Source organism: Pongo pygmaeus, chromosome 2, assembly GCF_028885625.2.
Source record: "Pongo pygmaeus isolate AG05252 chromosome 2, NHGRI_mPonPyg2-v2.0_pri, whole genome shotgun sequence".
Taxonomy (NCBI): domain Eukaryota; kingdom Metazoa; phylum Chordata; class Mammalia; order Primates; family Hominidae; genus Pongo; species Pongo pygmaeus.
Window position 1 is genome coordinate 113,272,488 of NC_085930.1, and position 27,331 is coordinate 113,299,818.

At 40.7% G+C, this 27,331-nt stretch overlaps 2 protein-coding genes and 1 long non-coding RNA gene across 3 annotated transcripts in view; 1 reads left to right on the forward strand and 2 right to left on the reverse strand.

The window, feature by feature from the left end:
• The window catches only part of RPL14 (ribosomal protein L14), a 77,468-nt gene that overhangs the window by 35,350 nt on the left and 14,787 nt on the right, over window positions 1–27,331 (reverse strand). The window lies entirely within an intron of this gene.
• The window catches only part of ENTPD3 (ectonucleoside triphosphate diphosphohydrolase 3), a 40,575-nt gene that overhangs the window by 1,708 nt on the left and 11,536 nt on the right, over window positions 1–27,331 (reverse strand). The window contains exons 4-10 of the mRNA XM_054482427.2: window positions 25,049–25,166; window positions 14,089–14,239; window positions 11,226–11,385; window positions 9,997–10,230; window positions 3,467–3,739; window positions 3,184–3,294; window positions 2,622–2,759 (exon numbers count right to left, since the gene is read on the reverse strand). Of these exons, the coding sequence (XP_054338402.1) occupies window positions 2,622–2,759; window positions 3,184–3,294; window positions 3,467–3,739; window positions 9,997–10,230; window positions 11,226–11,385; window positions 14,089–14,239; window positions 25,049–25,166 (1,185 nt within the window). The remainder of the gene's footprint in view (window positions 1–2,621; window positions 2,760–3,183; window positions 3,295–3,466; window positions 3,740–9,996; window positions 10,231–11,225; window positions 11,386–14,088; window positions 14,240–25,048; window positions 25,167–27,331) is intronic.
• LOC134739100 (uncharacterized) lies at window positions 7,867–26,513 on the forward strand. The gene is made up of 3 exons (XR_010125601.1): window positions 7,867–8,368; window positions 16,815–16,939; window positions 26,431–26,513. It is a non-coding gene; the product is annotated as an uncharacterized LOC134739100 (long non-coding RNA).

The window sequence follows — 27,331 nt, forward strand, 5'->3', positions numbered from 1 at the left end:
ATAGAAAATCAGCCCAAATGGGAAGCCGACTGTCAATTTATTCTGGTAGTTGTATCTATTTTTGCTTTACATGTTTTTAGGGTGTTTTATTAGGTGTATAAATGTTTCACCTTTTGCAGTCTTCATAGTGAATTGAACATTTTGTCATTATGTTGTAACCCTCTCTGTCTAGAATGAGGCTCTTTGTCTTAAAGACGGCTTTGCCAGATACTAAATAGTTATACCAGCTTGCTTTTGGGTAGTGTTTGATAATTTAAAAAAATTATCTTTCAATCTTTCCATGTCTTTATGCTTGAACCATGTTTCCCTTATAAATGGCACCTGCTTGATTTCTAAAAATTCAATTTGACATCTCTTTTTTAACTGGTAGGTTTAGTCCATTTATAATTATTGTGATTATTAATATATTTACACTTCTTTCTAATATCTTTTAAATTTTCAATTAGTGCTATTTTTCTATGTAATTTTTTTCTTCTTTCCTGCCTTAAAAATGATATCTGTGGCCAGGCATGGTGGCTCACGCCTATAATCCCAGCACTTTGGGAGGCCGAGGCGGGATCACCTGAGGTCAGGAGTTCAAGACCAGCCTGGCCAACATGGTGAAACCCTGTCTACAAAAATACAAAAATTAGCCAGGCATGATGGTGGGTGCCTGTAATCCCAGCTACTCAGGAGGCTGAGGCAGGAGAATTGCTTGAGCCCAGGAGGCGGAGGCTGCAGTGAGCCAAGATCACACCATTGCACTCCAGCCTAGGCGACAGAGCGAGACTCTGTCTCAAAAAAAAAAAAAGAAAAAGAAAAAGATATCTCTGTGTTCCCTTTGACAAGAAGAGAATTTTAGGTTACTCTTATGTCCCTGTATCTTATAACTCCTTACCACACCCTTACCATGTGGATATTTTCTATACTTGAGTCATATGAATGGAGTTTTTTTTAAATACTTTTCTTTAGTGTTCGTTTTCTGATTTTTTAATATAATTTTTTTTTTTTTTTTTTGTGACAGAGTCTTGCTCTTTCGCCCAGGCTAAAGTGAAATGGTGAGATCTCAGCTCACTGCAACCTCCACCTCCCAGTTTCAAGCAATTCTCCTGCCTCAGCCTCCTGAGTGGCTGGGAGTACAGGCGCATGCCACCACACCCAGCTAATTTTTTGTATTTTTAGTAGAGACATGGTTTTGCCATGTTGGCCAGGCTGGTCTCAAACTCCTGACCTCAAGTGATTCACCTGCCTCGGCCTCCCAAAGTGCTGGGATTACAGGCGTGAGCCACAGCATCCGGCCTTTTTAATGTAAATTTTAAGCCACAGCATCATTTATTCTTACTTCCAGTGTTTTTGTAACATCTCCTGGATTTATTTCTCTTCTTATTTTATTACTTCCACCAAAAATATTTTCATTGTAAGTCTTTGTGCAGCAAATCTTCTTAAGTCTTTTTACACCTTCACATTTTTATTTATTTATTTTTATTTTTATTTTTTGAGATGGAGTTTTGCTGTTGTTGCCCAGGCTGGAGTGCAATGGCGAGATCTCGGCTCACCACAACCTTCACCTCCCAGGTGCAAGTGATTCTCCTGCCTCAGCCTCTGAGTAGCTGGGATTACAGGCATGCACCAACATGCCCGGCTAATTTCATATTTTTAGTAGAGACAGGGTTTCTCCATGTTGGTCAGGCTGGTCTCAAACTCCTGACCTCAGGTGATCTGCCTGCCTCGGCCTCCCAAAGCGCTGGGATTACAGGTGTGAGCCACCATGCCCAGCCTACATCTTCACATTTAAATACTAATTTGGCTGGACACAAAATTCTTTATAATTAAAAAAAGGGAACTTTTAACTTAGAATATTATGTCAACTCAAACTGGCATTCAAATGGAAAGTCATTCTCCATTCTTATAATATACTTTACTGGTAATTAGATTTATTAGAAGCAAAGCTTAGAGAGTACATGCTACCAACAGTCCTTATGTCTCCAGACATCCTTATTTTTTTGTAGATGACTCAATTTTATTATGTAAAAGTAGTCAGAGGCCTAATGCAGGATAGTCAGAGGCCTAATTAATTGGTTCAATCTAATTATTGCTGAAGCTAGTATTGAACAGGCTGACTCCAGACATCCTTCAGGCTTCATATCAGCTATTCCTGAAATGAGAAAATTCTCTGGAACCTGGGAAACATAGTGCTGGCTGAACATATTCACAAGGCTTAGCCCTGCCTAAAAACAAGGTGTGGAGGTCCTTTCACCTGTCACCAGGTGACAGCTGTGATTCCAGCTTTGGACCATTCTGGTCACTTGACCATCATATATATATGTATGTATTTATAGATATCTATAAATATACATATTTTTAAATATATTAAACCCTGAGCTAAGAATATCTTCCCCATCCCCCAAATCTTTGTCAGTAATATAATGACTTCAGGTTCATTCAAAGAGAAAATATTTATTTAATGCTAATGCAAATCCATCAGGCCCTAGGGCCTGTATCTTACTCTGACATCTGAATAAAATGGAGAAGAATTAGTTACTATCCTCTTACCCTTTTACCTTCTACATTTGTTCCACACACATACATACAAACCTCTCTGTTGGGAAGAAGAAGAGAAAATGATTTGTGCTTTGACTTACTTCTTTTTCAAAATGTATTTGGGGCCAAGTCTCCTCTGTGAATTTGTAACCGTTCACAAACAAGTGGTAGATATAGTTGGCTGAGAAGCAGTAAGAGCGGGCGTATACCTCATCAAATTTGGGGAGCAGCAATGGGAGCTGAAAGGTTTAAAACATCTGAGAGGCAGGGCAGGCAGGTATGTTTTAAAATGAACACCTTGGGTTAAAAGTCATGTTTTAAAGAATCTTATCACCCATAATTTCATAATAGAAAATACTTTATAATACAATCATATAATCATGCAATATAATTATGAAAATATCCCTATATAATATCACAATATACTAATCTTTAAACTCATTGAGTGCTTATTATATGCCAAATATTGTTCTAGCCATTGTGCATGTAGTTATAACATTAATTCACACCACAGGTGTGGGAGTAGATTCCCTTATTCCTTTTATTTTACAGATGTGATGGAAATAGAAGAGCATAAAGGCTAAATTCAGAATACACAAACATAGAATAGATTCTACCATATTTTTTTGTACTGACATTGATCCCTTCTCTTTAAATACTGACCTGACTCCAATTCTGTGAGCAGAAATTCCAGGTGCTGGAGTTGAAGGTGTCCAGGGAAAAGCTACCTGAAAGATTTAAAGCACTGGCTGTGTAGTAGAATCCTGCGAAAGCCTGGAAATAAGTAATACAGAAGGAAATTAGTTCTCAGAATGGGGTATAATAGAAAGGTTTATGGGTGAGGAATAAGAAGGTGGCTAACAAGTCAGCAGAGGAGAAACAGAAAAGTGAGAAATAAATATTTAATGGGGAAAGAAAGGAATCTTTCAGAAGGTTTTGCTCTTACCACAAATGGCCCTTTAATCTTTGGCTGATAAACCCCATCAAAAGAACAGGTTTCTTGATCATAGCAAGCTTTGAAGTCAAATATGGAAGCCACCTTCTCCTTACACAGAGATGGGTCCCCAGTTCCTTCAAAAGTGATGACGTCATTGGGGTTATAACTTTCTGGCCTCTGGTCCACAGTGCACAGGCTATCAAATACCTGGCCCATGGTGAAGCTGATGCTATAATCCCGAGGGTAACAGGGATTGGTGAGATGGTTTTTGGTAGGAGAATTCTGTAGGTATAAGAGTAAGGTGTTAGAAACCACTTTTTTTGTGGAGAGCCAAGTATTTCCCTTTTGCAAATTCTCTCTATCACTACCCTCCGATGCCAAGAGAGAAACAAAAAATACCAATCTGTGTCAGCATGTCTTTGATCACAGGTTGTCTAGATAATTCAAGTAGGGGTGGCAAAAGCGTGTGTGTGTGTGTGTGTGTGTGTGACAATTACCTTGTACCAGGCATAGCGCTAGGCTCTCTCTCACATTATCTGATCCAACTCTTATGATAGCCCTATGAACCAGGTTTTATGAACTTCACTTGGTGAGAAAATGGATATATATAATGTATCATTTTAAGTAGAATATCACCTATCCACCTAGCAAAATAATCCAAAAGGTACAAATAAACATATGAAAGTGAAGTCTCCTTCTCATCCACTTGCAGCCATCAGGCCTCTCTCTGGAAACAATCACTATTGCCAGTTTTTGTGTATCCTTCCAAAGATCTGGCATGCACATGCAAATATATATTTTTCTCTCACGCTTTTCTTTTTTTAAAGCCATAAATGGTAGCACTTTATATACCCCATTCTACCCATTGCTTTTCCCACTTAAAAATATATATCTTTGAGATCTTTCCATTCATTGTACTTATACAGTGGCCTATTTTTTTTAGTAGCTGCATAGTATTCCACTGTACAAATAAACCATACTTTATTTAAGGAATATCATCTAGATGAACATTGAGGTGGTTCCCAATCATTTTGCCATTACAAACAAATATCCTTTTCACATATAAATCTTTTATCCATTGCAATTTATTTGATTTAAAGACTCAGATAGAGACTTGGCTTTACTTTTTCCATATCACTATTCAATCTTTAATCTACTGGTGCAAAATACTCTATTTTATGCTAAAGTCCTAAATGTTGTTGATTCAATTTATGAACTCTCTTTTCTAAGGAATTGGATTTGAACTATGTTCAACTTAAGCCACTAAGGCGTACTGCTTCCCTTACAGTAAAATCTTTTCTTTTGGCCGGGTGTGATGGCTCACATCGGTAATCCCAGCACTTTAGGAGGCTGAGGCAGGCAGATCATTTGAGGTCAGGAGTTTGAGACCAGCCTGGGCAACTTGGTGAAACCCCGTCTTTCCTAAAAATACAAAAATTAGCCAGGCGTGGTGGCATGCACCTGTAGTCCCAGCTACTCGGGAGGCTGAGGCAGGAGAATCACTTGAACCCGGGAGGCGGAGGTTGCAGCAAACCGAGATTGCACCATTACACTCCAGCCTGGGTGACAGAGCAAGACTCCGTCTCAAAAAAAAAAAAAAAAAAAAATTTTAAATTAATTAATTTTTTTTTCTTTTTGTAGAGGTAGGGTCTCCCTGTGTTACCCAGGTTGGTCTCAAACTCCTGGGCACAAGAGATTCTCCTGCCTTAGCCTCCCAAAGTGCTAGGATTACAGGTGTGAGCCACTGTACCTGGCCACCCTACAGTAAAATCTTGACTCAGACATTTAGCCCAACCCTTTCATTTTACTGATGAGGAAACTGAGGTACATATTCAAGTAATGCAATTGTTTAACAAAGGTCAGTGACAAGATTCTGCAAAAATCTTATAAAAGCTTAACATTCATGAAATATAACCCAAATGAGTGTTTTCCAGAAAGATCTTCATATGACTGAGAAAGAGGCAAACAGGCCCCTTTCTGCCTCTATGGTATGAAAAAAATCTATGATTTTCAAAAATTGTTACATGTAATCTGTAGCATATCATACTTGGGTCACCCTATGGCTGAAATATTGGTTGAAAGAAAAAAATATGCCGGGTGTGGTGGCTCACACCTGTAATTCCAGCACTTTGGGAGGCCAAGGCGGGCGGATCACGAGGTCAGGAGATCGAGACCATCCTGGCTAACACAGTGAAACCCCATCTCTACTAAAAAAAATAGAAAAAATTAGCCAGGCGTGGTGGCAGGCGCCTGTAGTCCCAGCTACTCGGGAGGCTGAGGCAGGAGAATGGCGTGAACCTGGGAGGCAGAGCTTGCAGTGAGCCAAGATCGCACCACTGCACTCCAGCCTGGGCAACAGAGCAAGACTCCATCTCAAAAAAAAAAAAAGAAAAAAAGAAAAAAGAAAAAAATATCAAACTAATCAATTGGCTATTTAGTATCTACTTACAAATCTGATTTGTACTTTTTTTCTTTTCTAGTATAGTCTGAAGGGAGATTTATACTTTTAAAATGATTAAAACTATAAATTATTTCTGGCTTGGCCCAGAGAAGAAACAAGATAACATAAATTATTTCTGACTTATTACATAGGAAAAGCTTAGTAAATATTAGTTCTTTTTTTGTGTGTTTGAATTTTTGTTATGGCATTCTTTAAGTATAATTTGCCAATGTGCGAAGTTCAGGCATTCAACATTCAACAGTCTTCACCGAGCTTAGTGTTTGCAGGGCACTGTCATGAAAAAGTCAGTCAATGGGCTCGAGGGAGAAAAGTCCACTAGAAAACTACAGCATAATCTGATCTTAGAGTGGTTAAAACTGGAAAAAACAATGATAGAAACTATTCTTGATAGTGATAGAAAGCTTAAAAAATATACACAAAGAAAATACATTTAACAACAGAGGTACAGAACCAATGATGAAAACTATACATTTTACTGAAGGATACAAGCCAAGAATTAGATAAATGGAAATACATTGTATAATTCTGGATAGAAATTGTTGATGTCAGTAATAAGTGCATTTTAACCAAATTAATATATTAATCAATGTGATTGCAATCACAATCTCAACAAAAAACTTCCTTTTTTGTTACTGCTTCAAATGACTTTTAAGTTCAAAATAAACATCTGAGAGTAGAAAAATAGACTTGCAAGTAGAACAACATGATATTGGCCCCAAAATAGAAAAATGAACGTATAGAACAGAAAATCCAGAAACGGATCCTCATTATCTAAGTACTTATTATTAGAACGTTTTGGAATTCCTGAAGCTTATTTCAAAAAGTCATCACAACATGGGTGGTAATCTGAATGGTTTTAATTTTGTTGGAAGATTACCTATTTGTTCATTTAAATAAAAAAATACACCTGTCCTTTGAACCTGTCCTACAGAAATAAAATCACTAAGATTATATGAGTAAGAAGGCTTATTATATTATTGCTGTAGCAACAAAACAGGACATAGCCTGATGTCCATGAGGGAGGTATGATTGATAAATTATGGGATAGTAAATAGTAAAGAAAATAAGTTAATATACTGACCTGGAAAGTGTAGAACAACAACATACTAAGCTTTGACCAGTGATGGCATTCAGTAAATGGGATTGGAAGGAGGATCTTTCATTTTGACTTTAACACTCTTTCTATGGTTTTAAATTTTTACAATAAGAATGTACTTTCTTTCATAATCGAATGGTCAATTTTTTTTCTTTTTAAGTTATGGTACTTAGAATATGCTCTCATAAAAAAATCATATTTTAAAAGGACATTAACAACACAGGAAAATGATCATAATATATGGTTAGGTAAAATAAAAGGTAAATATAAAATTATATATACCATATGAAGCCAAGTTTTTACACATTCATACATTAAAAAATGGAAGAAAATGCAATAGTGTGTTAATAGTGGTTAATTCTGTTTTTAAAGAAATCCTTTATAGTTTTTGGTGTGCATCTTCTAAATGTTTTTCACTGAACATATATTACATTAAAAACAGAAGAAAAATTTCTTACTTAAAAAGGGAAAGAAAGAAAGTGAATGCACATTCCTAATATCTAACATGTTGTCAGAGTGAGACTTCAGCTCTAAGGTGACTGGAGATTTATTGATAAGAAAGTAACTTGCAAAGTACATATCCAGCTATCATTCTCACCACACTACAGAGTTCCTTATATTACAGATGAGGAAACAAGATCCAGACTGATGGAATTTACTCAGTCAGTGTTTACGATGCAATAATTTGTGTGAAGCTTCCAAGTCAGGGCTTGGCAATACATATTTGACCTATGAAACTGTTGGTCAGGCAGGTCTTGACATGAATTTGTCAGTAATCCTCATCTCATCTGGGTCTCTTCTCTTGCATGAGTCAGAAGCCTCTGAGGGCAGAGCCACCCTATCAGGCATCTAGAGGTTACCAGGCAAATTGAAGACATGTGTCCCTGTCCCTGTGAGCTGACTGTGAGAGGCTGGGTGCTCACTTCTCCACGGCCAGTGCTGGGCTCACATTTGGAGACTGGCATTCTCAAGCCTAAATCAGACCTCAGAAAGGGAAAGTATTTACTTCTTTTCTGTGGACTGTTGGATACATAGATAATCAATCATTCTTTAGTAAACATTGTATGAGTACAAAAACACACAGAGGCACGCAGACAGACAGAAACACACACATTCCACAGGGCCAGCCAAATTTAAAAGATTAGCCTCTCTGATCCTCACTCACCCTGGAAAAAGGAGGATTTCACCTGAGCCTCCACATTCTATGCCTGTTAGGGTCATAGCTGGAGCAAAGGACATTAAGCATTGCTAGAGGTAAAAGGAGCTGGAGAAAAGAGGATTTTCCAGAGCTTCTCTCCCAGAAAGAAAGAAGCATGTTGGTTGAACTACTTTGATGAGCAAGTGGGGATGAGTGGTGAGTATTGAGATCCCCTGATAGGGAGGGTTGATTGAGTTACCTGTAGGGTTTGGTTTGGCTGACTGGGCAGGGAGGTGGAAGTTGGGATGGGAGCCATGGAAGGTGACATGGTTTGGCTTTGTCTCATGTAAAATTGTAATCCCAGTGTTGGAGGAGGGGCCTGGTGGGAGGTGATTGGGGCATGGGGGTGGATTTCCCCCTTGTTGTTCTCATGATTGTGAGTGAGTTGTCAGGAGATCTGGTTGTTTAAAATTGTATGGCACCTTCCGCTTCACTCTCTTCCTCCTGTTCCCACATGTAAGAAGGGCTTGCTTCCGCTTCGCCTTCTACTATGATTGTAAGTTTCCTGAGGCCTCCCTAGAAGCAGAAACCTGTACAGCTCACAGAACCATGAACCAATTAAACAAACCTCTTTTCTTTATAAATTACCCAGTTTCAGGTATTTCTTTATAGTAGTGTGAGCATGGATTACTACAGAAGGGTAGTTGAGGGCTGTCTGCAGTGTTCTCACATCTATCCTTTCCAGGCAGTGCTCAGACTCTCCTGACAATAAATGTCCCATGCATGTGTCCTGGGGCCTCAGCCATTTCTGGGAGGATTGGGGAGATGTTTGGGGGAGGGGCCAGAACTGGAAGCTGAGTTCCCACAACCTACCCTGCATGAACACTGGGTAAATGCAGGGGTCTGAAGTTGTGAGTCCTGCTGAAGATGCACTTTTGTGATCCCCTCAACTCCTCTGCAGGATAGAGTCTGTTCCTGTCTTCAGTTATCAGAGTAGGTTGGAGGAATGTGGGTTAACCTACTGATGTTGTGTCCATTTTGTTCATAGGCTGATTCCCCTGCCTTTGAATCCCATAAGAAGCCAGGATCTGTGGCTTCTGATTTCCTCATACCCCTCTAGGCAGTCAAGGCCCATCCTCTCAGCCACCCAGCCATGGCTAAGATTGATGTCCCCTGAGCACTGGCGTTTGGGTCTGGGGTCTCACCTGTGGAGTTAGTGCCCTCATGAACACACACTGCATAATGTCGAGTTTAATATTAGCAACAGCTTTCTAGCTGATGCCTGAATTAGCCTTCTGGGCCCTGGAACACTTAACAAATGAATTACTGATCAACATGATGGAATGTGGTTGCTCTAAAGTTCCGCCGTATAAGGGTATCAACCCTGCCTAATATAGACCCATCTAAAAGGAGGCTGAGCCTGGGAAGGGCTCTGCCCTCTCCCCCTTCAGCACACATTTCTCTTGTGACCACTAATATTATTTTATCTACACCCAGGGGAGTCTCAAAATTCTCAGGCTTATTTAGTTCCTGGTTTAAAACAATTTGTGTCCATAAAGGGATTCCAGGTCTTGAGTCATTTACAAAACAACTGAAGCTCTGGAACTTCCCTAGACTTCTTACTCAAATTCACTGGAAGTGGGCAACATGAGAGGGAGAGGGAGGGGAAGAAAGAGAGAGAGAGGAAAGGGACTTGGACCCCCAGGAGTAAATTGGAAAATGCTGTTATTTCCATGTACCTTTCAATTGAAGTGGAGAGGACAGACCTCAGAAGGCAGGGCATTCTCCCCTCAGCTCAAACCCTCAAGAGAACACCTGCCACCCCCTACCCCCGACTCAAGTACCTGCAGGAGCATTGCCAGAAACTTCTTCTCAGCCTCATTCCGGCCATAGCACTGGAAGCTGTGTGTGTAGAGCGTGTACACGTAGCCATACAGGGACACCTGCATGATGTCGCTGGTGTTCAGATCCACCTTCTCTCCTGCCACGAAGGATATTTGGGTGGAGGCACCACCTAAGTCCAGGGCACCCGTGGTTTCCGCTCCATGCGGGTGTACCCACATATGCCACAGGTTCTTCTGCACAGTGGGAAAAGGAAGTGAGAAAGAAAGCCAAAGGCACCATCTCTGTTTGCCCAGAGTTCTCCACCCAAGCCTCGTCTCCTATTACTAAGAAGTAGGACAGAGGGAGCATGTGAGGCCAATTCTCTCCTTTTCTTTTAGAGGTGGTGAATTAAAATGCTTACAGGAGCTGGGCAGGTAACATAGGTAAGTAATAAATGAGTGAAGTAGATTAGGTAATAATAGGGAGTGGTGGGGTCTGTGGCAAACTGGAGAGTCCACGAGTTACACTCTGTTCCCGTTACCGTGTGGGAATGTGAGTCTACTGTGACCAGTTCCTCCGATTTTTGGGAGGAGTGAGGAGGTCAGAAGAAGCTAGAAGTATGGATTTTTATGTGAAATTTCCCAAATGTTAATTGTTGGTAATTATTTAAAAATTTAAAATACATTTGAAGGGGAACAAAATAGGTCTTGGGCTGGATATGCTCTGAGTAACTCCTGTTTTGTGCCACCTGTAACATGGCAGTTGTCTCTTGGAGTCAACTTTCCTCTGCACCAAGGGAGCAGGGAGTGCAGGGATTGGACTGTGAGGAGACCTGGGAACACAGAGTGAAGACCTCCTCCTGTCTCTGGGGACTTAGGGATACAGACTTCCTGAGGGCTTTGTAAATTTCATATGGTCATGGAGCCTCTCTGAAGGGTTATTCTTCAGCTGCCCTCCCAAAGACCCATAGGCTAGTGTTAAATTTAGATCCCACCCCCTTCAATTTCTTACAAGCTAGTAAAGTGACGAGATTCCCTCCCTCCCTAGCATTTAGTCCTGTTTATGACCATGTTTTCTCCCCAGCTATATATGTCTTTCTTAGCTATTGTCTCATAGGTATTTCCCTAATGCGTTACATGATAGGAGTGATACAGGGCAGATATCCCTGATGGCATGTACCTCTACTTAGGCTATCACAGGGGATAGGATAAACAGTAAGATTAAAAACCATGCATTTGTTTCCACACACCTTCAGGAAATTTCCCATTAAATAGTTGGCTGTAATCCATCCATATACCCCTTCCTCTTGCCCAGAAATGATTTGAGCACCCCTAAAGTCAAAGGGCTGGGACTTGAAGTAGCTTTGGATGCTTTGAAGGACTTCATTAGCTGCTGTTTCATTTTGCAACCTGTACAAGGCACAGAACAAACAAGTCTGAGTGCCCAGACAATAGTGTCTTAAAATACATAGTCTCCCTCAGGTGAAAATGCAAACTTCACCATCTTCCTGCTGGTGGGGATGAATGATTTTCCAGATGTGTGCTTTACACCACAATCCCTTTTGCAAGTTGAAGCCTTCTGGGGCAACTGTGAAGGCAGGATGCACTTGTTACCTGTCAAACTGCCAAGCAGGAAAATTGCTTTCAGCATAAGTACAATTTGTTCTCCCCACCCATATCATCTGTTCATGTATCAAAAGAGCCTCCTATTTAACTGCCATTGCTCTGTCTTAGATCAGCAGAGGAAAGGGGATTGACGAAGGCATAAGAGTGGCATAAATAATCTCTTGGAGGCACCATATGAAGGAGCCCTCATCTGACCAGATGGAAAGGGAGCTTAGTAGAAAGGGGGAAAGGAAGAACATTGAGTTTTTAGCTGTTTCTGCTTCACTCTTTGGGAGGGCTTCAGCATGAAGGGATATGACAGTCATCATGGCTGTCACTGGATTGAAAAACCATTGGTGTGCTGACTCTTAGACGAGTGGCAACACAGCATTCTATCCCTGGTGACAGAATGTTGTGGCGTCCATTTGCTGCCATTTTACCCTATGAAAGAAAGCTCACTTGGGAGATTATTTCATCTTTCATCCATGAGTTAAGAAAGCCAGGGGTACTGGCTGACTCTTGGCTCAAGAAGAAGAAAGAGCAAGGCTATAAGCAGGATCCATTCCAATTCAGTGGCCAATTATCACTGCTTGGAAAATAATTCAGAGTTTTCCCAGTTTCATCAATTCTCATCCCAGGTAATTCTCATTAATTGTTTTCTTTTCTATTTTATTTGTCTAGTAATTAAAATATCAGCTAGTTTATCAGAAGAAATAGATCATCATTAGAAAATAGTTTTACAAGAAAGAGTTAGTACTTAATTTATTCAAAGGAGACATTCACTTTTTCCTAAGAGGTGAGCTTTCTGTTCCATGGTTTTTGTCATGAGCTGTAAAGTGCAGAGCCTTTTAATTATTTCTCACTGAAAGATTGGGGGAGGGAGGGGAAGCAACCAAGAAAAAGTCGTTTCTTAAGAGCTGTTTTGTTTGTTTTGTTTTTGTTTTTAGAGTAGTAGAAGTCTACTTAAGTCATAAATTCAGAGCCAGTTCAACCAAGAAGTTTACATATGTACAAACACTACTGGTAAAGCAAAGATATTTTAGAGTAACTTTTACAGATATTTGATGGAATTGGACCAGTATTTCTCCCTGATTGTAGTCACTTGTCACATTCATATTGTTGGTATTGCTCAGGTCCTGTTCTGAAACTTGTTACCTGAAGTCAAGTCCCAGGGAGAGTAAACAGCATCCTAATGTATTCTGAAATAGGAAATTCAGTCTGAAAATGGGAATTGAATAGAGTGAAAGCAGAAGGATTTCACAACTAAGCTCTAAGCATTCAGTCTCCAAATGGAAAACTTCATGAGCACATCCTGCAGCTGGCTTTTCTATAAGTAGCTCCACACATGTCATGTTAAGGAAGCATCCACTACAGCAGATGAGGATTTTAGGTCCATGGAATTAATAGCCTGTAAAGGGTCTGCCTTTCTGTGTTCTCTGAGATTACGTGGTTTGAGTTCCACCCTTTTTGGAAGAACTGTTTTTATAAGAAAGAAAAAGCAAAAGGAAGGAGTTTTTAGATCATTTCTATTACACGTAAATGAAATAATTTAGAAATACACTGCAGATTCCAAGAGTGAGCAGAGAAATCTGACTTCCTTCCACATTCAACGTGGTCAACCAGGAAATCAGATTAGAAACAAGAATTATGAGACTAAGGAAAAGGCCCAGTCTAATAGAGAGCACATCATGATTTCTTTTCATTATCATGTTAAAGGAGCTCTGTTTGTTCTTTTTTTATTAATGCTCAGACATAGATAATTTTGCGTGCTTGGAATCGTAGATAAAGTGCCTCTGAAGCAGAATGAGTGTTGTTTTCTTGTGATAAAACCTTATTCCAACACTTGGAGTAGCCTCTACTCTGAGTAGATTTAAGTTTGTGTTTCTTTTTGGAAATTTTTTTTGAAATTTCAAGGTCCAGGAAATGCTATAATGGAGAAAAAAGAGAAAAGACATTCAAAAACAATGCAACTGGGCTAAAAGCCATGACTACAAATTTAGAAGGAACTAATTGAGTAAGTGAAATGAGATGCTTGTTTCATAACAACTCCAAAAGCTTTGACTGATTTGAGGTGCAGACATGCCATTGTTTTAAAGCAGATTTCAGTGGTATTTTGTACACAAGCGGAAGCTACATAGCTATGGATTGTACTTACTACCAAACTTAGCTGGTTGTTCACAGGTGTCAAATACCAACTGTCAAAACAACTACTTTTCAAAGAACTAGAGTTATATCCCATGAGCAGATTTCATATGACCTCTCTCTTTTTCAAAGTTCTCAGTAAAATCACCAAGGGAGAGGGAAACAATTTTAGAACTGTTTCTTTCTGGGTATTAAAATAAAGACTAAAAGTTTCCCAACCTTTAAAGCCCAAATTTACGGCAGAATATGGGCTTCTTTTTGGAGGGTGAGGGTTGTTCCCAGAAATAGAATTACATTCTTGGCAAGATTCAACACATTCTTGGTTATTTTGGTCAAATGGGCTCCTTTGTGCCACTTAGCCTTTACCTCAGCAAGCGCATCCCAGCCGTGGCTCCCAGGTGAATGGGGGTGGATCCGTGGAGGTGGGATGGAACCTGCCCCTTGACTTTTTGCATACAATCCTCAAAGGCTTTGGGGACATCTTGGGGGTTATTTCCATAGCTGGAGATTCCAGAGCCTGAAAAGCAAGCAGTCAGCATCTGTCAGCATTTCCAGGAACCAATCGCAGTAATACAACTTTTAAATAAAAAAACAAATTGGCTTTGAAAATTATTGGGGTTTGGTAGGAGGTTGAAAACAGCCGGATGTGGTAAGTCCTGTATGGTCACACTGATCAGTCTACTTGCAACCTCTAAAGGAATGAATTACAATTGTGAAAAAAGTAAGCCAGGGCCTACTTTTAAAAAATGTTTTCATTATAAAAATTTCAAATATAAATAAAAGTAGAGAGAATAGTATATTGAAACTCATGCGTCTATCTCCCAGCTTCAACAATGATGGACTCTTATTTCATCCATACAATCTTCCACCTGCTTCCCATAAAGCAAAATGCAGATGTGTCATTTAATTCCCATATTTCAGTATATATCACAAAAAGTAAAAATTCTTTGAAAAAGCCCTAACTACAGTTGAATTATTATACCTGTACAATTAAAAATAATTTCTTTTTCTTTTCTTTTTCTTTTTTTCTTTTTTTTTCTGAGACAGAGTCTCGTTCTGTCGCCCAGCCTGGAGTACAGTGGCACGATCTTGGCTCACTACAACCTCCACCTCCCAGGTTCAAGTGATTCTCCTGCCTCAGTTTCCCGAGTAGCTGGAATTACAGGTGTGCACCACCACGCCTGGCTAATTTTTGTTTTTTTTTGTAGAGACACGGTTTCACCATGTTGCCCAGCCTGGTCTCGAACTCCTGACCTCAGGTGATCCACCTGCCTTGACCTCCTACAGTGGTGGGATTACAGGCATGAGCCACCATGCCTTGCCAAAAAAATAATTTCTTAATATCATTAACTGTCCAGTCATGGTTCAAATTGCCTCCATATTCCTTCTCATTCTCATCCTCTGTGTCTCTTTCTCTTCCTCCTCCTCTTCATCCCTCCTTCTTCCTTCATCCACTACCCTCTTCTCATTTGTATGAGTCAGGATCCCAATAAATTCCATACAGTGCAATCTTAAGTCTCTTTATATCTATTATTTCTGCCTTCCCTTTCTATTTTTCTCCTAATTATTAAAAATTTTACTTGCAATTTCTTTGTCCTGAAGAATTTCCACAGTCTAGAGTTTGTCGATTGTACCCTCATAGTTCAATTAACATCTTACTTGGTCCCTTCTATTTCTGTAAATGGTTAACTGAATGTAGAGGCTTGATCAGATCAGGTTTGAAATTAAAAAAATATATATATAGGGATTAGTGTGGACTTACAATAGGAGGCACAGTATCTGGTTGTTTCTCTTTCTGTGCTGTTAGCATCATCAATGATAATGGTTTAGATCCATTATTTCATTAGGGGTTGCAAATGGTGATATCTTTTTCTCTTTTTTTTTTTTTTTTTCTGAGATGGAGTCTTGCTGTGTCACCCAGGCTGCAGTGCAGTGGTGCGATCTCGGCTCACTACAACCTCTGTCTCCCAGATTCAAGCGATTCTTGTGCCTCAGCCTCCCAAGTAGCTGGGATTACAGGCACGTGCCACCGTGCCTGGCTAATTTTTGTATTTTTTGTAGAGACAGAGTTTCACCATGTTGGCCAGGCTGGTCTCGAACTCCTGGCCTCAAGTGATCTACCCGCCTCAGCCTCCCAAAGTGCTGGGATTACAGGTGTGAGACACCGTGCCTGTCCTGTTGCATTTTACTTTTGAGTTTTAGGAATAACTTTTTAAAAAACGATTTTGTTTTATAGTTAACTAAAATAATTACATAGTTCTAAAATTAGATCTACAAAACTAGGTATATTCAGAGACATCTAGATTCTCTTCTTGTATCCTCTTCCTGTAAGTAGTTTCTTTTTTAAAAAAAGTTTAACCAATGTTTGTTTAAAATAAGCAAATATATATTTTTAATCACCCAACTTTTAGATAAGTGGTAATTTACTATATATACTTTTCTCCACTTTTTTTTTCTTTGCATTCAACAATACTTCCTAGTGGCCACTCCATAGCAGTATGTAAATATTCTTCATTTCTTTTTACAGTTGCATTGCATGCCATTGCATGAACGTAACTTAATTTGTTCTCCCAGTCCAGGCTCTGAGTTTAAATAAGTCTACTTTAAGGAAGACAAAGTATAGGACAGACAAGGAAGAGGGAGAGAATATGGTCCCTCTGGAAACTTCCTTCTTTGGAATTCATAGAGCCACTGCCTCCTTCAGCTGCCCTTTCTTAACCTTTCCCACCCATCTTCCAACTACCACAAACCAATAAAAAAACCCAAGCATTGTAATTACAGGTTTTGCTTGGATGTGTCCATTAAGATGCACAGACATGTGGATTTCATCGACAGTGCTAGAGAAGCAAGGACAGGCTTTCCCAACCTTGGCCAAGGACAGAGCCTCTAATGTAATCTTCCCTCCTGGGGCAGTGACCTCCTACAACAGACAAATGACAGCACCATAAGCCATGGGCTTGATGAACTCAGCGGCTTGATCTCAGGAGTTCAGAACTGAAGTAGCTGTAAGAAACACTAATAACAATAACAACAATTAAATAAATATATATGTTTATATACGTATGTATATATAATTTTTTTTTTTTTTTTAGATGGAGTTTTTTGCTCTTGTCACCCAGGCTGGAGTGCAATGGCATGATCTCGGCTCACTGCAACCTCCGCCTCCCAGGTTCAAGTGATTCTCCTGCCTCAGCCTCCCGAGTAGCTGCAACTACAGGTATGCACCAACAGACCCAGCTAATTTTGTATTTTTAGTAGAAATGGGGTTTCACCATGTTGGCCAGGCTGGTCTCAAAATCCTGACTTCAGTTGATCCACTTGGCCTCCCAAAGTGCTGGGATTACAGGAGCGAGCCATTGCACCTGGCCTGTATGAATAATTTTTAATATAAAAATATATTAATCCTAAAAAAAGAAAAATTTTCCCCTCTGGTGGGAAGGATTATGGATGATCTTACTTCCTTTTCTACTTTTAAATAAAGATGGGATCTTGCTATGTTGCCCAGGCTGGTCTCAAACTCCTAGGCTCAAGTGATCCTTCTGCCTTAGCCTCCTGAGTAGCTGGGAATATAGGTGCACACCATTGTGCCTGGTTCCATTTTATTTACCTGTGTTTTCTGATTTTCACACAATGAAAATATATTATTTTGTAATTGGAAAGTTATTTTTAAAAAGACACACAACTCTCTCAGTAAATAAAATGTGAGATTAAGCTCTCAGGCATATTCCTATGTGATAGGTTATTTAACAGGTTTTTCTTTCCAAAATGCCAATAAAGCCAACAAAAACAACAAAACTATGCTGAACATCACAGGTCAGTGCTCACGTTAGTCTTAATTCTTTTCTGTGAAACTAGTAAAATGAATCCCCATATATTGATCATTCAGCTTCAACAGTTAATCAATACACAGCCCATCTTATTTTCATCTATATGCTTTTTTTTTCCATCTCTAGGAATTATTGTAAAGAAAATCCCAGGCATTATGTTAATTCATCTACAAACACATTAGTATATGTTTTTAAGAGGGAAGAACTCTGAAAAATATAACCATGATACCTAAGAAAAAAATCACTCCTAAAAAAGTTCTTAATATTATTAAAGACCTGTCAGTGTTCAAATTTCCTAGAATAACTTTTTCTTTATAGTGTGATGCAGAAACCAAAGTCCATACCTTGTATGTGCATTTGGATGTTTTTTAAGATTCTTTATTCTGTAACAGTTTTCCTGCCCCCTTTTATCTTGCCATTTATTTATTAAAGAAATCATTTTAATGGAGTAGGTCTCTTATTTTGGATTTCGCTGATTGGATCCGTGAGGTGTCCTTGAACATGTTCCTTTATCTTCTGTGTTTTTTATAAACTGGGAGTTAATTTCTAGAAATGTGATCAGATTCAGATTTGATTTTTTGGCAAGAGCACTTCCTAGGTGTGCCAGGTTTTTCCTAGTGTACATCACCGCACTGGGGGCATATCATGTCTGTCTAACTTCTTAGATTATAAGCTCCCCATCACTTTTCACCTAATTGCACACTTCCTCTTTCTTCAACTACCTTGGATTTGGGTTCTGACCTTCTTCTCCCCTCACTGGCTGTCATTCCTTCTAAGTTCGTTTGCTGGATCCTCTTCCTCTCCCCAGCCTCTCAGTACTGGAGTGTGTAAGGCTAAGTCCTCAGATCTCTTTTCTTCAGTATCTATTCACTCCCTAGATGAGGTGGGGCTGGATATCGTCTGTATTCTGATGACCCTCAGCTTTATTTCTTCAACCTCCCCCTCCCCCGAACTCCTGACTTGCCTATCTGACAACCCCACATCACTATATAGATCAGGAATGAGCAAGCTATTTGACCCAATACCTGTTTTTGTATGGATTGCAAGTGAAGAATAATTTTTACATTTTCAAGTAGTTGGAAAAAAATAAAATGAAGAACAGCATTTCATGACATGTGAAAATTATAAGAAATTAAAATGTCAGTGTCCACAAGTAAAGTTTTTTTTTTTTTTTGAAATGCAAACATGCTAATTCATCTATCTGTTGTCTATAGCTGTTTTCATGCTAAAGGGGCAGAGTTGAGCAGTTATGACAGAGACCATATGACCCACAAGTCTAAAATATTTATCATGTAGCTCTTTACAGAAAAAGTTTGCCTCTCCTGACTCAGATGATTTATAGCCATCTCCAACTTAACATGCCCAAAACCAAACTCTTTAAGCCTTGCCCTGCCCCCAATATGCTCCACTCCCAGTGTTCCCCAATCTCAGTAAATGGTGTTGTGATGCACACAGTTGCTCATATCCAAACTCTTGGTCATGCATTATCAACTCAGATGCCTCACATCAATTCCATCATAAAATCATGTTGGTCCTACCTTCAAAATACCTTGCAAATCTAAGCACTTCCCACCCCCTTCCCTAGAACCATTGTAAACCAAGGTTTCTTAACCTTGGTGCTACTGACATTTTGGGGTAGATAATTCTTTGTTGTGGAGGCTGTTCTGTGCATTATACAATGCTTAGAACATTGTAGAATGGCAAGAGAAAAGGCCAAGTGTGGAAGCTGCTCAGCATTTTCTAGGAAAAGCCAAGGGGCCAGTGTGGCTGGAAGAAAGATGAGAAATGTCTTATATGCACTAGATGCTAGCAGCACCACGGACCCAGTCATGACAATTGAAAAGATCTCCAGACATTGCAAAATATTTCCTGGGAGACAAATTCACCTTGTGTTGAGAAGCACTAGTCAAGGGCAAATTGACCATCACCTAATCTCTCACCCGTACTGATTTAACAGCACTTAACTGGTATCCTTGCTTCCAATCTTAGCCCCAGACTATGTGTTCTATATCAACTGAGTGATCCGTTAAAAACAGAAGTCATATCGTATTAGTTCCCTGGTTAGAATCTTCTAATGGCTTCCCAATATACTTTGAAGAAACTTCATTTGAGTCACAGTCAAACCCTTATGACACCTCAAGTCCCTCCAAGGAGCAGACCTTGGCTATAGCTTCAGTCTCATTTCTCATCTTTCTTCCAGCCACACTGTCCCATTGGCTTTTCCTAGAAAATGCTGAGCAGCTTCCATGCTTGGCCTTTTCCCTTGCCATGCCTCTGCTCAGCATGTTCTTCCCCCAGACATTTACATGGCTCACTGTCTCATATCACTTTTGTCTCTGCTTAGCTGTCATATTCTTCATACTTCCCTGACAATCCTGTTCAAAACAGCATGATCACTCTCTATTTCCTACCCTGCCTGATTTCTCTTCACATCGTGTCTGCCTGACACTCGGTATACGCCCATTTATTTTTTTGTCTATCTTCTTCATTGGAATGCAAGTCTCATAACACATAACCACAGATTTTGTATATATTGTTTATTTCTGAATTCCTGGTGCCAAGAACAGTTCGTATCAAACAGCAGGCACCTAATACATATTTATTAAATCAATCAATCAATGAGACTTTCAAACCACCATACATCTCTATAGTAAGGAGACTGGCTAGTCCAATCTGGGATAAACAAAATATAATCTGCAAGGAGCTGGTCTCTGGTTAGTGGCTGGTGAGAGGCAAGATAGAACGGTGAAACCTTGGGAGTATGTCACCAGACAGCCTGTTTGCATAAGGTCCATTAAGCCTCCTAGAGGGAAAAGGAGATAGGATTCACGGGCTCCTAGGCTGCTTGGACTTGGATACTTGGTCCCATGAGAGTAGCACTGAAATTGCTATTTCAATATGGGAAGAGAAGGTTAAACAGACAGCACAAAACTTACTTGAGGGGAAACAGAAGCCAAAGACACGCGCCTCAGCTTGAGCTCCGGCCGACTATTGGCAAATGATTTTTTTTTTTTTTTTTTTTTTTTTTGAAATGAAGTCTCGCTCTGTCACCCAGGTTGGAGTGCAGTGGCATGATTTCCACTCACTGCAACTTCTGCCTTCTGGGTTCAAGCAATTCTCCTGCCTCAGCCTCCCGAGTAGCTGGGATTACAGGCGCCCACCACCACGCCTGGCTAATTTTTGTATTCTTAGTAGAGATGGAGTTTCATCATGTTGGCTAGGCTGGTCTCAAACTCTTTGCCTCAGGTGATCCACCCGCCTCAGCCTCCCAAAGTGCTGGGATTACAGGCACGAGCCACTGCGCCCAGAGGCAAAGGATGTTTTTTAATACTGTGGTGGCCTGGTTTCTGATGCAACTCTTTGAGGGATTTTAATGGAGGAGATAGTTAAGTTTAGGCTCTAGTGGAGCTTAAGTAATTTTTAGTCACTGGTTTAAAGGAAAGACATTGTGAATGTCCCTTGTGGGGAAAGGCAGCAGCAGGCATGAGTACTGCAGATGAGATGAGACGCATGCAGAGAACCCAGCACCTCCAGGGGGTGGCTTCACCACAAGCAGCCAGAGATACAGACACCAGCACAGAAACCGCCAGCAAAGGCAATGAACTCATGGAAAACAGTAGCAACTGGGGGTTGATACCAACCAGAAAGAAATTTCTGAGGGCCTAGGCATCTGGGAATCTCTGCTAGGTGAGCAAGCATTCATCACCCCCTTCTGTTTGGCCAAGACAGGAGAGTCCTGGGAAGTTTGCAACAGAGGAACCAGAAACCCAAATTATCCTTGGAGAAGCCACAAGTCTTTGAGGGGATGACACTTGCTGACCTTCAACTCTGTAATTTGAGCTTTAGTTTGTCGTCTTCTGTTCGTTCAGAGTATATATAGATCCCTGAGGCTACTATGATCAAAGAAGGGAAGATCCATTTATGGATATGCTGTGGCCTCCATGACTCTGTGCCTCCTCAAATCACATATGCCATCCAGGGTGGGCCAAGGAACCCTTCCCTTGAGGGACTGCCATAACACCTCCCCATGTAAGTCTTATTTTTCCCCACAGTCGTAAGGCCATCAGGACTAACTTGGTTGAATTGCCCTCCTAGTTCTAAAGACAGAGATCTTGTAACTGTGGGACAGAGTAACAAGTGGCAAGAGGATCCACCAGGAGCTCTGGATTGTGGTGCCCCATGAATAACAGTTAATGCTTATTGAGCACTTACTGTATGCCGGGCATTTCTTTTACAACAGTATGTCATTTAGTCTTCAAATCACTCCTATGGGGTAGGTTTAACTATTATTATGTTTTTTACATTAGAGATGAGGAAGTCAAGACTCAGAGAGGTTAGATAACTTTCCAAGGTTCACACAGTAGGGATGAGGTGAAGTCTCAATCTCGATCCTACACTATCTTCTCTTTCCTTGGAGCACATAGTCTCTGTCTTTGAAAGGAGCAGCCTGCTGCCCTATTTCATGGTTGAAGGTGAGGAAATGGCTCAGGCATTACCTGAGCAGATAGAGGATCGCTGATTGAGGTCAGAGCAAGGCTACAGCTGCCTGCATCTTGTGGATAACAGTGCAAGCAATACTCAGAAAATATCCGCTGGGTGCAGTGGCTCACACCTGTAATCTCAGCACTTTGGGAGGCTGAGGCAGGAGGATGGCTTGAGCCCAGACGTTCAAGACCAGCCTAGGCAACATAGTGAGACCCCATCTCTACAAAAAATAAAATTAGCCAGATATGGTGGCACCGTCTGTAGTCCCAGCTACTCAGGAGGCTGAGATAGGAAGACTGTTTGAACCCAGGAAGTCTAGGCTGCAGCGAGCCATGATTGTGCCACTGCACTGCAGCCTGGGAGACAGAGTGAGACCCTATCTCAAAAAAAAAAAAAAGGAAAATATCCAAGGCCCCTATGTGGTGAATCCAAAACCGTGCCGTGCAAATACCCCTTCAAATAGACTTATTGTCCCAGCTGTCAGCTTCTTCAGGGTCTGCCTGAGCTGCAGAGAGCTGCCTTGCTCAAGATCTTGCTCTTTCCAGGGTGGCAAACATCCAAGAGTGGCAGCAACAGGGGGTATTACAGCCAAGCCACTTTACACCATTTCAACCCAGTGCAGCATAACAGATCAGCTGAAGCTTCATTAGGCCTGAGCTGAAGTTTGACTTCTCTTTTTTTGTCCAGTCCTTCTCTCTGCCCACTTTCTGCTATAATAGTGCATCTCTAATAACCACCTTGCACTCCATAATCTGTCTCTACATCTGCTTCTGGAGAGCCTAACCTGGAACACCCCTGCATCAGGGTAGGCAAGCCCCTGGCTGCCCTCCTCGGAGGGCAGATGATCAGAATTCACCCTGATTAGCCAAAGAAGACTCTTGGTCTCCCAGTGAGAAAGACTAACTCTGCTTCCCAAGTTTTTCAATGCCATGATCCCCATGAACTTACAATGTTTTGGCAGCTCACGGAGGGAAACAAAGGAGGCTGCTTGGGCTGGGAGGACAGGTCTGGAGTCTCTAACCTGTTGTCCTGTGGGCTCAAGGATACACTGGGCACATTCAGAACACCCTGGTTGGGAGGCTACAGGCCAACTGAAGATCCTAATGCTCGAACGAGGAAGATAAGTGGCTTTGAAAAAGGCTTACACATATACACACTCCCTAACTAGGCTCGATTACTTGGACTAATTACTTAATTGTAAAAGGCAAAATTATAACACTTTTCATAGAAAAATGTCTGTATGACCTCAAGATAGAAAAGGATTTCTTAAATAAAACATACAAAAGAGCAAGCCGCAAAAAGGAATATTGATGGTTGTATTTACATAAGAATCAAGAACTTCTCTTCATCAAGACACATCGCAAAGAAACTAAAAAGACAAACTACAAACTGTGAGAAGATATTAGCAATAATATGATAATAATAATGGCAAATAATTCATATTTAGAATATTTATAAAGAATTTCAATGAATTAGTAAGAAAAATTCAACAATTCAATAGAAAAATGAACAAAAGACATGAACATGCATTTCACAGAAAACAGAAATGCCTATAAATATATGGAAAGATATTAAGTTTTATTAGTAACCAAGAAAATACAAATGCCCGTCAACAGGGAAAAATGAGGCCGGGCACAGTGGCTCACACCTGTAATCCCAGCACTGTGGGAGGCCAAGGCAGGTGGCTCACTTGAGGTCAGGAGTTCGAGGCCAGCCTGGCCAACATGGTGAAACCCCATCTATACTAAAAATACAAAAATTAGCCAGGCGTGGTGGCAGGCACCTGTAATCCCGGCTACTTGGGAGGCCGAGGCGGAGAATCGCTTGAACCCAGGAGGCAGAGATTGCAGTGAGCCAAGATTATGCCACTGCACTCCAGCCTGGGCAACAGAGTGAGACTCTGTCTCAAAAAAAAGAAAAGGAAATGAACAAGATAGTTACTCATATCAACACAGATGAATCTTAAAAACCCAATGTTGTTAGTGAACAAAGCAAATACAGCATAAAATATATTGATTCCATTTATATAAATATGTTTGATTTTGTTTTAAAAAACAGAAACACTACATACATAAGACAAAACTATAAAGAGCAAGGAAACAGTTAATATAAAACTCAGAATATGTTGTGGAAAAGACAGGGAGCTGCATGGCGGATCATTAATTATCATTGCTGATAATACTCCATTTCAGGGGTTGGTACCCCATGGGCCAAATCCAGTATACCACCTTTTTTTTGTACAGCCTGTGAGCTAAGAGAGTTTTTACATTTTTTAATGGTGGGAAAAAATTTACAAGAAGAATTACATTTCATGATGTGAGAATTATATGAAATTCAAAATTTCAGTGTCCATAAATAAAGCTTTACTGGAACAGAGCCATGTCCATTTGTTTATATATTGTCATTCTCTGTCTGCCTCGCCATCAATACACAGGACTACTCCTTATCACTGTTGGAAGACAGCTTTCCATGTGTCCTTTGTGTTTCCCTCCACAGCAAAAGGCAGGCATGCTCACTGCCCATTATAAATGCTTCCCTAAAATCCCAGATTTCCTTTCCTATGACAGAACCTATTGCATGAGTGCATACTATCTGTCCCTCTTTCCATCATCCTGGGCAAATTGGGAATCAGAACCAGTATAAGAAAATGCTGATACTCTGGGCTACTCCTGTGAGTAACAAATTGTCCTTTATTTCTGACCCAGGAATCTTGTGTCTTCCAGCACCCATGAAAATATGGCAGGGTAAAATCTCAGACCATTCACAGTTCTTGACGCCACCCCTTTCCATGTATACAGATGAAAAAACTGAGGCCCAGAGAAGGGAAGTGACTAGAGCAAGTTTATTCCACTGATGACTAGCAGCACTAGCACACGATCTCCTATTTCCTGACTCCCAGTCCAATGCTCATTCCCTGCCTCCAAATAACATCTCAGGACCTCTCCAGGCCTCCAAAACACTTAGAACTCTACCTTGCTTCCCATTGCGACTCCCAGACACGCTTCAGTCCTTACCTTTCACACTACATTTGAAGGTTTGACTGACCACTCCGGTATTATTCTCTTTTTCTGCTGGCCATTGATACACGTAGACTGTGGTTCTAGAAGACCCGGCATCCAGAACGATACCATACTGAATAAAAAGGGAAAGGAAGAGTCAGAAATGGGCGGGACTCCTCTGAGGACTGCTTTCTCAGTGGGCCACTGAGAACCCTGAGTACCTTAATCCACACTGCTTCGCTTAGGGAAGGGCTAATCAATAAGAAAAACTATTTTCTCCAAACCAATTTTGTCTCCTTGGATTGTGAGGGAAGGGGATGAAGAAAGGTAGGGCAGGTTCTAGGAAATAATTATCACTTTGCAATGCATTAGAATCACCTGGAGAGCTTAAACAATTCCCCCAATGCCAAGTCTACACCCCATACCAATTAAATCAGAATCTCTGAGAGTGGACTCAGGCATCAACAGGTTTTAAAAGTCCCAGGTGAGTCCAACACTCAGCCAGTGTTGAGAATTGTACTTCATGGATCTTGCATACAATTGAGTTGCCTGATTCTTCCTCATTCAGACCTCTGGGGGGAGGTACAAAAGCCACCTTCGTCTCAGACGGAAAATGAATAGTCACCTGGATGCCCTCTATTTCCAAACTTCTAGGCTTATCAGTCTAAAAATAAACAACCAAAATAAAAGCATAGGAAGAAGCTATAAGAAGTTTTTCACAGGGTAGAGGCATTTCCTTTTTTCTTTTTTTTTTTTTTTTTGAGATGGAGTTTCACTCTCATCGCCCAGGCTGGATTGCAGTGGCACGATCTCAGCTCACTGCAACCTCTGCCTCCCGGGTTCAAGTGATTCTCCTGCCTCAGCCTCCCAAGTAGCTGGGATTACAGGTGCCCACCACCATCCCCAGCTAATTTTTGTATTTTTAGTAGAGATGAGGTTTCACCATGTTGGGCAGGCTGGTCTCAAACTCCCAACCTCAAGTGATCCACCTGCCTCGGCCTCCCAAAGTGCTGGGATTACAGGCATGAGCCACCACGCCCGGCTGAGGCATGTTAATACCTGGATCAGTGCTCAGAATTAAAGTATTCATAATTAAGGAGAAAAAAAGCAAAATAAAAAATAATATTGACATATTGATCACACTTCGGCAATGTGTATGTCAACAAATGAACAGGCAGGTGTTGCTGGGCAGTGCTGGGGCTGGCTGTGTGCAGGAGAGTAGGCTGAGAGTCCTGGACCAATTTGTCCAACTGGAGCAGGCACTAGAAAGCTTCACCTGCAGGTTTGGCCCAGCCCAGGCTCTGGACCAAACCTGACCAGGAAAGAGCATGTATTAGTAGCCTATAAAGTTTGGAATTAGCAATGCATACCTAAGCCCAGTATCTGTTTGTGCTCAGAGTCATCCCAGGGCATCCAGAGGCTTTCAGGGTGCCTGAAGTCTCCCACTGCACCACCTTTGGGTTAACCTAGCCTGTCCCACAGAAGATGATGAAGTTGGGTCTGGAGGCAGGTTGACTCAGATGGATTCTCGATTTTATGATGCTGGCCTGGGTAAGTTGCCTAACCTTTCTGGGTTCCCTCATCTTTAGAGGACTTACTTGCAGAAGTAAATAGAAGGCTATATGCCTGATGCTTAATGGCTACTCATAAATACAGGCTATTAGCATATATAGAAAAGTCTATTAAAAAGAAAAAAGAAAAGCCAGTCAAGCAAAATCAACAAATAAAATCACAAAACAAGAAAAACAGAAAAAAAAACAAAGCATCCCTCAAATCCAACTATTGCGTTAGCCCTTGTTGTATCTTTTCTAACGATATATGTATATATGTATCCGGATATATACATATATCATTGTATATACGCAGTGGTGCCACCAAGGACTCACTGCAGCCTCAACTTCTCAGGCTCAATCGATTCTCAGCCCCAGCTTCTCGAGTAGCTGGGATTACAGGTGTGCACCATCACACCTGGCCAATTTTTATATTTTTTGTAAAGACAGAGTTTCACCATGTTTCCCAGCCTGGTCTCGAACTCCTGGGCTCAAGTGATTCACCCACCTTGGCCTCCCAAAATGCTGCTGGTATTACAGGCGTGAGCTACCACATCTGGCCATGCAATGCTCTTTTCTTAAAAGTATATCATGAACATGTCTTCCTGACAGTAGAAACAGATTGATATCACCATTTTCATACATTCATTGTATTCACTTTTAGGTACAGAGTAATTTAACCAATTTCCTGATCCTATACATTTAGGAGGTTTCCAGCTTTTTATTGTCTATATTACAAATGTTTGTT